At 41.0% G+C, this 15,718-nt stretch overlaps 1 protein-coding gene and 1 long non-coding RNA gene across 6 annotated transcripts in view; one reads left to right on the top strand and one right to left on the bottom strand.

Annotated features, from left to right (window-relative positions):
- The window catches only part of LOC119876061, a 38,553-nt gene that overhangs the window by 2,703 nt on the left and 20,132 nt on the right, over positions 1 to 15,718 (top strand). Inside the window, exon 2 of the long non-coding RNA XR_005355272.1 lies at positions 3,792 to 4,026. This is a non-coding gene — a long non-coding RNA (uncharacterized LOC119876061). The remainder of the gene's footprint in view (positions 1 to 3,791; positions 4,027 to 15,718) is intronic.
- Positions 1 to 15,718, bottom strand: part of TRDMT1 (tRNA aspartic acid methyltransferase 1) — a 61,637-nt gene that overhangs the window by 44,757 nt on the left and 1,162 nt on the right. For 2 of the 5 annotated variants that reach the window (XR_005355271.1, XM_038529994.1), the window contains exon 1: positions 12,178 to 12,328. The exons of 1 other annotated variant lie outside the window; for it this stretch is intronic. Coding sequence is in view for 1 of the 4 variants with exons in the window: in XM_038529994.1 (XP_038385922.1) it covers positions 12,178 to 12,241 (64 nt within the window). In the remaining 3 variants the exon portion in view is untranslated. Of the gene's footprint in view, positions 1 to 12,177; positions 12,329 to 12,586; positions 12,731 to 15,718 lie in introns of those variants that run through there. 2 more of the 5 variants (XM_038529995.1, XM_038529998.1) reach the window with 2 other exon arrangements.

Below are 15,718 nucleotides of genomic sequence, written 5' to 3'. Positions count from 1 at the left end.
TCAGGAAAAATGTAAGCAAGGCAAAACTACTTACTTAGTATCTCTAATTTGATCTATGAAAGTTCAAAGTCTAACTAGATTGTGTAACTATAAATCCTTCATATTATGGGTTCTTCCTGGATCAAAATTCTTCTATAATTAAGGAACATACCAAAGCCTATGAGGGTCGTGTATGTGCTCAAAGTCTCAGACATTTATTTCTTAAATTAAGTTTCACCTCTGAAGTACAAAGGGATTATTAAATTCACTATTGTGTGTGAATAAAAACTCACTAATGGATGCTAAAGAGCTTCTATGACTAACTCTGATGGAGTTGTTTTACTTAGTCCAAGAGGTTTTGCTCAGTTTGCAGTGATTTCAAGTCCTAGAATGAGGGGTGTCTGGGTGGCTCAGTCTGTTAAGTGTCTGCCTTCAGCTCAGGTTATGATCCTGAAGTCCCAGGACTGAGCCCCACATCGGGCTCCCTGCTGAAAGGGGAGTCTGCTTCTCCTTCTGGCTCTCACCCTACCCATGTTCTCTCTCAAATAAATGAATAAAATCTTTAAAAATAAAATAAAGACCTAGGATGAAAAAAAAAAATTAGTGGATAACAGTAAAAGCAACTACTGGTCCAGGTAAAGTAATGCTATTTGTTGTATTTTTTTTTTAATCTCAACTACATTCTACCTATTTTCCAAAAATGAGATGCAGTATTTTTGCTTTAGGCAGGGTGAGAGCTAATTGGCACCATTTCTGAAAAGCATTTTTTAGAAAATATTTCTGATAATCTTCCATGGGCAAAGCAAAAGGCCAACAAATCCTAAAAAGGCTCTAGACACCAACAAATATCAAATTCTACATGTAACCTTAATCTCCTTATTTTATGATGATAATCCCTCTGCAATTACTTACAGATTTGCTATCATATATCAACTTCTTTCAATTTTCTATGCAAAGAGGTAATATTTCTTGAAAGGAATAAAAGAGTTAAAAAATAAAACACTTAAACTTCATTATTTTCACCACAGCTCATTTTAACATATGATTAAAATTCTACACTGAGTTAAAACCAACTTATTCCCAAAACACTTGATTATTTGGAGACAATTTCATGTTTTATCATGCAGTACAAGAAAAAAATCTCTATTATCTATTAAAATGCACATATAATCATGCATACAAAAACATTTCATGATTCTACTTATTTGGTCACTCTCCAACACACACACACACACACACACACACACACATACAAAGCCTTGACACACGCACATACATGCATGTTTATCTCTTCCATAATACTTATTAATATCCTTCAAAATGCTACCTATGGACCACACTTTGGGAAATGCTGACTTAGCTTATCCCTTCAAAGAAAAACGACCTTTGTGATTCAGACTTAAACTTATCACAGTACAATGGTATCCATCCACTTCAAGCCATACATATTTCATAACAAACATGATCCTAGTTCATTTATTCACTTATGCATTCATCCAACAAATATGTATAAGCAGTGTTCTAAACAAAATCTTATTGTGGAACTTACATCCTAGTGGGGCAGGACAGACAAATGATAAATAAATAAGCACATATTATGTACAATGATGAAAAGTACTATGAGGGAAAAAAAAGAAAAAAACAGAGTAAGCCAGATAGTATAGGAGAAGGAATTGGTTCTACTGTTATAGAGGTTGGTTAGAAAATGTCTCAATAGCAAAAACCTGAAAGAAATGAAGGAACAGGCAGGTATCTGGAAGAACTCTTTAGAACAGAAAGGAAAGACGCTGCAAAGGCCCAGAGATGGGAGCATGCTTATTTTGTGAGAGGAACAGCAAGGAAACTGGCACTATAGACTGAATGTTTGTGTCCCCCCAAAATTCTTATGTTTGAACTCTACTTCCCAATGCACTGGTGTCATGAGATGGGGCCTTTGGGAAGTAACTGGCATTAGAATTAAATGAAGTCATGAAGGTGGAGTCCTGATGAATAGGATGAGTGCCCTTCTGAGAGTCACGAGAGAGCTTACCTCCCCTCTCTACTCTCAGCCATGTGAAAACAAAGGCAAAGTCGGCACTCTGAAACCTGGAACAGGGCACCTCCCCAGAATTCAACCACCCTGCCATCCTGATTTTGACCTTCCCAGCCTCCAGAACCGTGAGAAATAAATGTCTGTTGTTTATAAGCCGCCCAGCCTACAGTACTCTGTTAAAGCAGCACAAACTTCCTAAGACAGCCAGCAAGCCTGGAACGAAGAAAGCAAGAGGAGAGCACAAGAAATATGCTCAGCGAGGGGAAGGGCTGGCTCTAGACCAAGGAGGACTGGGGCTTGAGGACTTCAGCTTTCACTGAGTTATATGAGAAACCTCTCAGAAATTGTAATCAGAGGAATGACTTATCTAACACATTTCTAAAGGATCACGCTGACACTAGAGGAGTCAAAATAAATTAGAGGCGATAGAGCAGAAGAAGCAAGGAGACCAGTAAAAAGGCCATTGCGATAATCCTTTGTCCAGGTCTCCTAAGAAAGAACCCAAGGCAAAGCTTAGCTGCAGATGCTCTTTCTGGGAGGCAAAACCCCAAAGTAGCAAAAGTAAGGCACAGTGAGGAAGGGAGGAGGGTAAGCAAACAAAAGGCAGTACATAACTAAACTGGTCACAGCTTCACAAGAAAAGCCAGCGAAATGCTGTCATGTATGGACCACACTCCTCACAGGGGCAAGAGGAGGGATGTATCAAAGGGGACAGAAGCCCTGCAGTAATGCACTACTTGGTCTAAAGCAACACTTCCCAATTCCCATATGCACTTGAGCAGGGAACATTGGTAAGGGGAAGAAAAGAGAAAATGTATCTGCTGACTCCTTCCTCACCATATCTCTTCCTGATCAAAAGTCATCCCACGGGGCATGTGTAGGAAAACACTCCTGTGGTTCTCCTTTACTCACACACTACTACACACAACACTTCTGACACCAGATGGATGTCCACAATACACTTTAATTCTGACACTAACTGGAGTCATCCAAGACCCCTTAAGTTAAGAGCTCAGACCCATAAGGCTGGCCCCAAGTCAGATACCAATCCCAAGTGGTACCTACATGTTCCAGATTACCTACAACTGTATCCTACTTGGCTATAAACCAAAGGTTCCCACAATTCCCTCCATGGATTCTATCATTTGTTAGAATAGCTCACAGAACTCATAGCAACACTTATGTTTGATAGTTTATTATATAATGAAGGATATTATAAAGGATACAGATGAAAAGCCAGATGAAGAGAGACATAGGGCAATGTCTGGAAGAGTCCTGAGCACAGGATCTTCTGTCCCCAAGGAGCCGGGGTATACTGTCCTTATGGCATGTGGATATGTTCACCAACCCAGTTGTCTGAACCCTATACTTTTAGAATTTTTATGGAAGTTTCCTCACATAAGCATGATTAATCATCAACTTAATCTCTAGGCCCTCTCCTTCCCCAGGATGTAGGGCTGAAAGTTCTAAGCTTCTAATTACCCTCCGTCTACCTGGTGACCAGCCCTCATCCTGAAGCAATCCAGGAGCAGATCAAGAGTTGCCTCATTAGAACAAAAGGCACTCCTGTCACCTAGAAAATTCCAAGGGATTTAGGAGCTCTGTGTCAGGAACCAGGGTCAAAGACCACATCTGAGAATAAAAGAGGCTCCTAGTGCTCCTATCACTTAGGAAATTATAAGGGTTTTAGGAGATCTGTGTCAGGAACTCGGGGCAGAGACCAATATATGGTATTTTCTATTCCTGTACTTGCATGATTCTTCCTCTCTTCTCCACTTAGGGTTGTGTTATCCAGCCTCTCCAGACAGCTTCTGGGCAACACTTCAGTCTGGACACTGGGTGGACTGAGCATGTTACGGAGCACAGACTGGCAGAGTCATGCAAAGAGGCAACAACAGCAGAGGTGGAGGACTACGTTGAACAAGCAGCTCAAGACCCAGGAGGCATGTGGGGCCAAGTGAATCTGGGGTGGACATAAATTAAGTTTGACAAAACAGAAGATTGAGGTGGTAAAGGTAAGGATAGAGAGGAATAATAGAATTAAAAATAGAGTTTGAAGGGTGACCTCATGGAATTTGGTGAAGTGAGTAAAAGAGAAGCAACAAAGATGACTCCAAGCCTTGGGTGTGGGACCCTGGAAGAATGGAGGCACTTGTTGCTGGAGTGAGGAAGCCTGCAAGGGGATCAAGTTTTGAAGGGGTAAGGTGAACTAGGAGTTCAGTTTTATATACCTCTAAAAAAAAAAAAAAAAAGAGATAATAACCAAGTTAACAAATCTGGCCTTATAGAAAAACTACAGAGAAGCTCACTTTACTCACTTTAGAGCTAGTCGTCATCTTTGTTTCTTCTCTTTTACTTACTTCATCAAATTCGATGGGATTTTTGTCAACATTATCAAAGGTAATGCACATGAGTCCATGAGCAGAGCCCTGGCACCTCGTCTCACTCACCAGCTTACTGGTCCTGGCACTTCTCCCGTAGCTCCATCAATGCCCTCCTGTTGCCCAGCAGGCATTTCCCAAGACATGCTCCAAGAAACATTATTTTACAGGATGCTCATAAGTGTCATCCCCTTCCCCACTCAAAAAAAGGATTCACTGCTCAAATACATATGGGAAGCAAGTGCAGATTTAAACCACATGCACCTTTTTTGCAGGGTTTCTCAACACTTTTGGCATATTAATGTGTCCTGAGATTCATGGGACAATATCATATGAAGAGTTTCCTAAATGTATTTGACCATCAAGGCAAACTTATGAATACCCCAGAGAAGGCTATTACATAAGATACCAGCCAGGAAACGGCAACTAACCCAAGAATTCATTTTAGTCATTAGTTCACTTGGTTTATAATATCAAATCACTCCTTGAAATCCCTTCTTCCCTTTATTTTCATGGCACAGTGTTCTTTGGGTTCTCCTCTTGCTCTCTAATTTTACCTGCATGGTTTCCCTCTGTGAATACTACTTCTCTACCCAGCCCCACAATGTCACTGTTCCTTTTGTTGGTCCTCTTCTCTACACTAAACACATATGAAGAAACAAATCTTTATCTCTAGTCCCATCGATCCCTCAGGCCGAAATGTACGAGCAGCTGCCTATCTGGCATTTCTATGGTTCACACAGACAATTCAAACTTTGTAACGCTCAAATGGAACCTATTTTTTCCCTACTACTTGGTTTAATACTATCCCATTTGATAAATCACTCAAGTCAGAAATCTAGGTAACTAACACCCAAATAGCTACCAGGTTTTGCTGATTTTTAGATCCCGTATATAACCCGAGTCATCTTCTACATTCATTAGTTCTGCCTAAATTATCTCTAATAATCTACTAACTAAACTGCCTAAATTATCTCTAATAATCTACTAACTAAACTGACTCCCCACCACTACCACCTTATAATCACACAGTACAATTTCTAGAATCTAAATAATAGGTTCTTTAATTTTCATTTGCTAATCAGACCTAGGACATAAAAATCCAAGCACCTTATCAAATTGTATGGCATTTCAGGATTTGGTACCTCATAAATATCCACTTTTTCGTAGCACTTATAATGCATTAATATTTCAATACTTGTATATCTCCACATAGGCCACGCTATTTCACATATGCGTGTGTATAAGATGTTCCTCTCTGCCTGGTATAACCTTTCCCTTCTTAACTATCTGAAAAACTCTGTCTTCCAAAAACGCATCTTCCAAAATCCTGCACGGAAAAAATATCATAACAAAACTGAACAAGTGACCAATTATAAAAAAAAAAAAGAATATACCAATGGCAACATGAGTAAGTCAGAAGATAAATACAAGTAACAAGTATATGAAAATGTTCAACTTCCTAACATCAACGGTAGTACTATATACTAGTTCTATATACTATATATTAGGAACTATATAGCTCTATGTATACAGCTTCATTAAATCCACCTACCAAGCCTGTTAGGTTAGTATTATCAACCCAATTTTATCAGTGAGGACATCAATACAATTAAGTGGGGAAAGCTAGTTGTTAGTTGCAAAACAACGTGGAGAAAAAGAAAAGGAGCGAAGATTTACCAAGCACCTACACTGTATTTCATACAACTGTTTCAGTTAACGTTCGTAACACCCTACGAGAAGGTATTATGGCATCCATCTCACAGACAGGGTACCCAGGCTCAGAAAGTCAAATAGCTTTCTAGTACTTACACAGATAATATTTGCCAGTTCTGTCTGACTCCTAAATAATGGTATTAATTTTATCACTCAGAGAAACAGGTGTAGTAGTTCCAAAATCATTGAATAGGAGGCCAGGGAAATGAATACAAAGTAGATCCAGGTTAGGAAATCCATTCCCTCATGGATGAGTAAGCTTTCTAGAGAATCAAGAGGGCAAAATAGAATTTTCTGCTCTCATCATTGCCCTTCTCTTTTACCTCTTCATACATATTCATTCTGTATCATCTTCTGTGGCTATAAATAATCCTTTCCTTCACTGATATATTCCTGCATAATTCAAATCTAGTCTGAAAGCTCTTTGACAACTTTGAATCTTTAATCATCAGTTTCTTCTAACGCCATTTTTAAGATGTAATAACTTTCTGTAACTTTAAGATTTTTGCTAATAGCCATCCATATTTACTGAGCACTTACCACGTTTCAAGCACTACTGACATACTTTTATGAATTTATAATGTTCACACTTCCCCTTCGAAGTAAGTACTATTATTGTCCCCATTTCAGAGAACAGGAAACTGAGCCACAGAAAGTTTAGTTTTTGTCCAAGGTCACAAAGCTAGGAAGTACCAAGGCCTTCTGACAATGTAACTGTGCTCTTAATTAGGAGATGAAATGACCTCTTCCTGAAACTGTCCTACATAAACACTGTCTGCTGTTACTACTTCGTAGTGCCAAAAATGTAATAATTTCAGGCAAAGCTGCTATGAAAACAAACCATCGTATTTCAAATTATTTGACACTACCAAATGCTTATCAGAGACCTTTATGTATCAAATAATAGAAGAATAAGATAGCATTTGCAGAATAGAAAAACTGTGACGTGTGAAGGACTCCTGAAAACGTTGGCATGTGAGTGTATGTGTCCCCCCCTACTGATGTTTCTTCCAAGTGAGTGAGTGGTTCCTATTCATTTTAAACTCCTTGCCCATCCTATCTATTTACTTCTTCCATGGAAGGAAAAGTGACTTCTCTAATTAGCTAAGTTACCAAGAATAAACTGGGTGTGCTTACTCAGATTCCCCCAGCCCTCCTCTTGGGAATAAGCTACCCACAGGCCACATGTGTTCTGCTTCTTTCTCCAGCTGTGCCCAAAAGGTATGCTGCCTAATTGTCTGGTTGAATATTAGCTGACCCATGTGGTCCTCTCACTAAGCTACAACCTCCAACTCAGTCTTTATTAGTAATAAAAATCATACAAATTTTTATTTCCTGTTTGCCTTACTCTTCTGTTTTATAACTCTTTGTTCAGAATTATAAAGAGGAGTATTATTTATTGAGCCCCCAAAAGTTCCAGTAAATAGGTCATAATACAAATTAAATTGATTATCTACACATTAGGACAGGGTAAACAATCTGATCTATGAAAAATGGTAATAAATACTCTGCAGTGAAGTAAGCATTTTCATCACAGAAAAGATAATTCCATCATCCAATGGAAAAGGAGGGTTCTCCTTTGTTGAATATACAATATTCATCCTACATGTTTCAACTTTGTATTTCGAGTTTGGAAAAAATAATCTAATAACTCCTATGGCTAACAGAAAACATATGATCAAATGGGACATTTTATCTCCCTTCACTTTAAATCTGGCAACAAGTCATATAAGAATAACTATGGAAAATAGAAATAAAGAGGTCATTTTTACAATCCCAAAGAAAATATATTTTCAAAAAAATTAAGCAGTTGAAATTCTAGCTCCTTACAACCAATGTTCCAAAAACAACCTCAGGTGACACTCAGATCTACATTTAATCATGATATACTTGCCTGATTCAGTTATAGGCACACCTAAGTACAAAGTGGTTCAGTAGGGTCCCAAGTTGGCATATAAGTCATTGAGAAATAAAGATAAGGATCCCTGGGTGGCTCAGCGGTTTAGTGTCTGCCTTCCACCCAGGGCGCAATCCTGGAGCCCCAGGATCGAGTCCCACATCAGGCTCCCTGCATGGAGCCTGCTTCTCCCTCTGCCTGTGTCTCTGCCTCTCTCTCTGTGTGTCTCTCATGAATAAATAAATAAAACCTTAAAAAAAAAAAAAAGAAAGAAAGAAAGATAAAAGAAATTCAGAAAATATGAGTGACAAATGGCTTGAAATTTTAACAGAAAATATTAAGGCTGAGTGATTCCTACTAAATAGGATTACTATGTAACTAAAACTCAAAATCAATACCTTAAAAGACCTTCAGAAATTCATTGGTAGGGCAGGCCTTTTTACTTTAAAGATGTCTCAGTAGTTGACCATATATATAATAGTAAGTAACTAGAAGGATGTTTCAGTAGTTAAATATATATATATTTATGTATGAATATACATTATATATAATATTACTATTATAGATATATACTATTATAGATACATATTTATAATAGCAATATTAGTAAACAGCTAGAGCTTTCCTTTATTCACTACCTTAAACCACATTTACTCTTTCTCTGATACTATATAAGAAAAACAAAATCTTATTTGCTACCCACTTATATTTGCAGGAGCCTTGACCTGTAGGCCCCATTAATATATAACTCATGAAACTACTTCTTCCACTGCTTTCTGAAAGGAGATAGTTTCACTTGGAAGATTCTCCTCAGCCAATACTTTATAGACTGTGCAGACATAAATAATATCAAGGCAGTAATAAGTGCTTCCTATACAGGGCAACATGTGCTAAGTAATGTGAAATATATTTGCTATATACCTGTGGCCATCTAGAGTCTTTGCCTATGTTTTCAATGTTTGAAAATTGTGTCAGATTTTGAGTCTCTTATTTCCAAAACACTTTCCCAGCTTCCTTTGCTGGCAATGGGATTTAATATCCACCAACTAACCACATCCATATACAACTTTAATTCAGAAGCAGCAACGTGAGGCAGCAAAGGGAAAAAAAAATCCATCATCCTGGTGATAAAGATGGTAGAAGCATCCACCCTTCATAGAAAAACAGGGATGGCACTTCTCACAACTGGCCCCCAGCATTGGTGAAAGCTGTTATGTCAGTATGAAGCTTTGTGGGGGCAAGGCCCGGAGTGTGGTTTGAGCAGTGTTCCTGTTCACCTAACCTGTTTGTTGGGTGTCTTATAGCTTCTGTGAGTTTCCAGATGTCCTTTAATATATTTTTTTCTGCTTAGGTTAGCTAGAGAATAGATTATGTGGTTTGCAACTAAGTTTTGTATTATACAAAAATTTGGGCTTAAGCAAACTATGCTTTTATCAACATAATGGTAAAATGATTATCAACTCTTTGCAGACAACCCATCACAAGTGTGGTATTGTGCTCAAGTTATACAGGAATAAAAAGGAAGGGTAGGAAAGGCAGCATAAGCCAGATCTCCCAGGCTGAGTAAGAAGATGGGACTGTGATTCTAATCTTGAAGGGAAGCCGTTAAGGCAGGGCAGTGAGTGACATAATATTAGTTTACTGTGCAAAAAATCATTCTCTTACTATGTGGGAAAGAGTGAAGCGGGAAAGCAAAGTAGAAACGGGAGCAACTGCAAAACTATTTTAATAAAATTAGATTCAGGATGGTTGCAGTGGCAACAGAAATATGTGCACAAATTCAGGGTGCTTTGGCTAATAGGAGAGAAGATACTTAATTGTTTCATTAATAAAAAAATGCAAGTTAAAATTATACAATTTCCTCAAATTAGCATAGGTTAAAAATGGCTAATACAAATCCTGATGAATATGTGATTGAGGGAGGCACTCATAAATCTCTGAACGGCAATTTGCTATATTATCCATCAAAGCCTTAAAAAGCTTTTAATTTTTGACTAGTAACTAGCACATTGTCTCATATTGTTAAATGAATTAACTCAACTTTCAGAAAATACAGTTAAAGAGAAAATTAGGATTTATGCTCAAGGGTGTAAGTGTAGCACACATTTATACTTGCAAAAAATTGGGATATAATCTAATGTTCAACCCTTAAGGAGTAGTTGAATTATAGCTTATGATAGCTTATGATAAAGTACTAAGCAAACTTTAAAATCATGTTCATAAAATAAAATAAAATAATAAAATAAAATAAAATAAAATAAAATAAAATAAAATAAAATAAATAAATCGTGTTGATTCACGAGAGACTCCTAACTCTGGGAAACGAACAAGGGGTTGTGGAAGGGGAGGTGGGCAGGGGGTTGGGGTGAAGGGGTGACTGGGTGACGGGCACTGAGGGGGACACCTGATGGGATGAGCACTGGGTATTATACTTTATGTTGGAAAATCAAACTCCAATACAAAATATACAAAATAAAATAAAATCATGTTCATTAACGGGTTTCAAGATAAGGTGAAAAATGCCAACATTAAAATCCTACAAAATTAACAGAGAACAAATAGTACTAGAATTCTTTCCCTTTTTTTCCCTTAAGTTTATTTATTTATTTAAGTAATCTCTACACCAAACATGGGGCTGGAACCCATGACCCTGAAATCAAGAGTCACAAGCTCTTCCGACTGAGCCAGCCAGGCGCCCCTAGAATTTTCTTTTGTTTTCATGCTGGTATGTTTCGATAAGAGAACTGAATGGAGAGAGCCAGCGAATAATTGGTAATAAAAATTTAAAAATCAAAAAAAATTTAAAAATCACTATGTGAGTCTACAATCAAAACTCAACACACACACACACACACAAAAAACTCAACACACATGCTCAGAAAACTCACTTATGTTCAACTCCTTATATATTGTCTGTATCGCACAGTATTAGTCTTTTGCTGCCTTTGGTACTAAAACAAAACAAAACAAAACAAAACAAAACAAAACAAAAAAGGGAAGCAGGCAAGTTTCGGTTTTGTGGTTGTCTTAGTAATTTAAGAATAAACATGCATATTCAAAGTCTCTTTGTTACTCAGCACCCAGACAGTATGTGGCCCTGAACAGGAGCTCAAGAAATAGTTTGAAGAGAACATCACTGAAAATAAACCTTCCAGTCCCCAACTTATCACCAAAGAAATGTAAAACATCAAAATGGAAGAGGTACATAAAAGTAACCGTGATAGCGATCATTTATAAGGTCTTGGGTGGCTACAATGGACCAGGCACTGGGAACCATCCTACCCCGCCTTATCTTTGATCCTCGTAATAATCCTTCCCTGAAAAATTTACTTTTCCTATTTTAAAATCAGGAAACAGGTTCAAAACAATTAGGTTTCAATTCAGCTCTTCTAGCGCTTAAAGGTACCTAGACAGGACACGCAGTTTCTGTGCAATGATAAGAAATAAGCAGGGTGGGTTGTTTGTTTTTTTTTTTGGGGGGGGGGGTGTTTTTTGTTAGTTTTACAGTTTCTTTGCAATGATAAGAAATGAGCAGGGGCTTCTTTTGGGGGAATTGTTTTTTGTTAGTTTTACAGTTTCTTTGCAATGATCAGAAATGAGCAGGGGTTTTTTTTGGGGGGGGGGTAGTTGTTTTTTGTTAGTTTTACGATTTTATTAATTTGATCATGGGAGACGCACAGGCAGAGGGAGAAGCAGCTCCCTGCGGGGAGCGCGGGGCGGGAAGTGAGCAGGTTTTTCCACAATGCTTTCTCTCCCCGGTTCTTTCGGGCTTCCCGGACTTCTCCCTGAAGCTGCAGCTCTCCCTCTGAAGATCCCTGCCCTCCGGGCCGCCCCGCGCCGCCGCCCTCGAGGGTAAATCGGCAGCTGTCGGGGCCTCCCGGCCGCAGCCACACTTAGGCCCCGGGGCTCGCCCACCCCGCTTCGCCGGCTCCACGTCGGCCCCGCCTTCCAGCCGCGCCCGGCGGACCGGCCCTCCCACGCGGCGCGGGTCCCGCCGACTCCAAGCCCGCCTCGGACCAGCCTCGGCGCGGGAGGGGGCGCGGCGCCGGGCCGGTTTCCACGACAACCGAGCCCCCGCCCCCCGCCGCCTTCCGTCTCGGCCCCTCCCCCGCGCCCACGCTGTGGCCCGCGCCGCGCCGCCGGGAAGAGCCGGGTGGGCCGCGCGCCCTCACCCCTCAGCGCCTGGTGCATGCCTCCGATGCCGCTGTACAACTCCAGGACGCGCAGGGGCTCCATGCCCTCGCCGCCGCCGCCGCCTGGGCGCTGGGCCTGCCCGCTCCCGTCCGCTCCCGTCCGCTCCCGTCCGCTCCTCCCTCCGCCGGCCCCGCGCCCTCGCCTCTGGTTCCGCCGCTTTTCCGTTCCGCCCCTCCCGCCGCTCGGGCTCAGAGCGCCTCCGACAGCGCGCGCCCCCCCTGCCCGGGGGGCTGGCCGGGGTCAGCGAGGGGACAACGGGCACCTAACAATGCGGGCTTCCCAGGGCCTGGCGAGCAGCCTGATTGGGCTCCTCCTTCCTCCTCGAGTGCATTCAGGGACCCTGGAAGCAAAAACGAGTCGGAAGCTCAGGAGAGCGGCACAATCCACCTTTGGCGCCAAGTGAATGGACGCGGGCTGGAATCCAGAGCCAGTCGTCTTGCAGGCACACGGCTCCTCCGTCTCGTGGAAGCCTTACGTGCGAGCGGCGAGCACGCAGCACGCGCCGGGTGGGGTGCGGTGCCGCGGCGTCGGGGCTACGGAGACAGACGTCGGCCTTCTCCGGGAGCCAGGGCGAGGAGGGGGAGGGGCAGGGGCAGGGGCAGGGGGAGGACCAGCGCAGGGCACGCGTGCCTGCCCGTGACCCGGGCCACCGCGCTGTAGCTCGAGCGGTCCCGCACCCACGATCCACCGTTAATAGAACGTCGGAGCCCTCAAGCCCCTCCACGTGCGAGGCCTTTGCTTCTCCAGGATGCTCCAGCCACAGGCTGGACCACAGAGTAAAAAAAGGGCCATGTGCACGCGAGGAAACATCTCATTGTGCGGCGTCGGGTTGTTCCCTTTACCCCCCACATGTTAACTTTTGTTCGGAAAAATCCGGGAGTACCCCTGGTCGAGAGTGAAGAACTGGTCTGTTAGAAACTTTCCATGTGTGCTCAATGTAATACTATAAATAAAAGGCTACCCCATCTGAATTATGGATCTGATCCATTTTGGTGTTTCCTATGAAGTTTTTTTTTTTTTTTTTTTCATTGTCAATGTGTCCCGGCTTTTCAATGTTTTGTTTTTATTGGCCACTTACGTTGGATAAGAAAGGTGGCAGAAAGAGAACAGAATCTAAGCCCTGGGGGCCTTGCGGATAACTGGCTGTGTGACTTTGCACTGACCTGTCAAATAAAAGGGAACAAAGAAGGAGATATGATTGCTTGAGAGCCCTACAGCTCTTAAGATTCTATAGCAGAAGAGTTTCTGCAAAATCGGTCCTGATTTAGCCACGTTAATTATCTGCTAAAATTGGTATTCTCTACATTTTTTGTAAATCTGCTTTAAGCAAATGTACTCTCAAACCAACTCAATTTCTAGAAGTCACATACTAATACATACATAATGCATTTTCTAGTATTTATTACAGAATATTAGTACAATAAATAGTACATATAAAGGGAGCTATAGAGTCACAGTGATGTATATACAGTCAACCAATAGAGTAAATAAACCTAGAATCTGTTTAGAATTAGTACTATAAAAATAAATACGACCAAGGATCTCACCCTGAAGTGGGGGGGGGGGGGGGGGAGAGAGACAGCCCAAAAATATGTGGAAGAGTTCATGGAAAATACCAATTTCCTAAGAGAAAGGGACACAGATCCCCATCCCCACACAGTTCATGCTTTAAGGGCCTTCACAATATGGCCCCAGGCTTATTCGTGAACTGTTTCCTCCTTTCTTCAGCTCTGCTGCAAGCTGCATTTGATCAGCACTCCCCAAACATCTTTCGTGTCTAGGTTTCCCTGTTTACATACCTCGCTCACATTCTTTACGTTGCCCAGAAATCCTCGCCTTCTCCCAGACTGACCCAGTGGAACCTTCCTACTAGACTCCCACGCTAGAGACCCCGACTTGTTTGATTCCCTGATCCATGCCCTGCCAGTCTTCTGAAATACAGATCCACCTGTTCCTGTCACGAAATCCTTTCAGCTCTTCCCAGCCTTTTACCTTATATACCACATTATCTCTTTGCATAGTAGTTCTTTTGTAAGGCTTATCACATGTGAGAATCACTTCAAGAATGAAATTTTCTCCATAATCATAATGTATGACCATCTCCATGGGAGCATCTATAGACATAAGGCCCTGCCCCTGGATGAGGTATACATCTGCTTCCAAACCCTGGCACAAATTGCATGATTTGGAGGTGCCATAATCAGGAGTAGTTGAGGTGGAAGGTAGGATGGGCACATACAGAGAACATGAAGATACATATTGATTACTCTTTGCCAAAGTGAATCCCAAATGTTCATACAGCTTTCTAATCCTACAGTTTTCCAAAGAGTTATCTTCAATGCCATGTCCAGTAGAGCTTATATTCCAATCACAGATAATGCAGTTTTTGCAAATACACTTTTAGGATATTCCATGTATTTTCCCTCAAAACACAGAAAATGTACTTGTAAAGAAGCACAAAATGCCAGTTAGTACCTGGCACATATGAAGCATATCAGAAATAATTAAGGAACACAATATAACTCTAAGGGTATACTAAGTAATAATAGCATAGCTCAATGATTTCACAGCTCCTTATATAACTTGAAATCTGATGATATTTTATTCTTCCTCTCCTGCCTGTCATGTCACTGATCATTAATATCTTACAGAACTAAACAAAGTCTGCCAAATGTTTAAAATACTTTTGGCAATCATCTTTGAGTTTCCATGATCCAGGCCATTCTTTATTCCCCAGTGAAACGTGATGTGGATTCTTACATACGCTTGCTGAAGGAAGAGAATACCCTGTTTATGCAAATTTGAGTAGCGAATAAATTACATTCTGGTTTCACACAGAAAAAGAAAGGTCTTTATGAATCGCACGGAAAATAAAAAAGTAGTCATATGGGAATAAATTGGCAATAAACGTCCTCAAGAGAGGAAATTATATTCAGAAGAAATTTGAATCAGAAAGGCCCTGAGAGTTCATCTATCACTTGTGAGCTCCCACTTAACTCAAGAAGGCCTTTTAACCACATCAGGCACAGCATCAGGCCTCAGTTATGATATGCTCCTGGGCACAGCATGCTTCCCAGAGTGAGGTGTTTGTGATGAAGAGCTTGAATTAGTAGAGAATCCTTCTCTACAGTGCCCTAAAATCCAGCTCCTTTTAGATTTGCCCTCTGCATTGATTTTGAGGAACTGTCCCTCTTGAATAATGAATTTCACTGTAATTAAAACTGCAAGCCTGAGAGCCAAAGAGTGTGAATGGGAACTATATATTGGCTGCTTTCCAGCTATGTGACTTTGGGAAAGTCACTTACCCTCTCTGAGCCTGAGCACACATCTAAAATGTGTAAAAATGGGACATGTGGTTGCTATGAGGATTGAGTGAGAATTTAAAGCACTTAGTCTGATACCTGGCACAATATAAAGGAATCTTTAATAAACAGTATCCATCTAATGACATTCCTAAGTGATGCATTCTCAGTCCCTTCAAGTGTGTCCAGCAGCATTATTCTGACCCCTGGAATTTCT

The sequence above is a fragment of the Canis lupus genome, chromosome 2, assembly GCF_011100685.1.
Source record: "Canis lupus familiaris isolate Mischka breed German Shepherd chromosome 2, alternate assembly UU_Cfam_GSD_1.0, whole genome shotgun sequence".
NCBI lineage: Eukaryota > Metazoa > Chordata > Mammalia > Carnivora > Canidae > Canis > Canis lupus.
The sequence above is the reverse complement of the archived record's forward strand: the minus strand, read 5'-3'. Positions and strand labels throughout refer to the sequence as shown.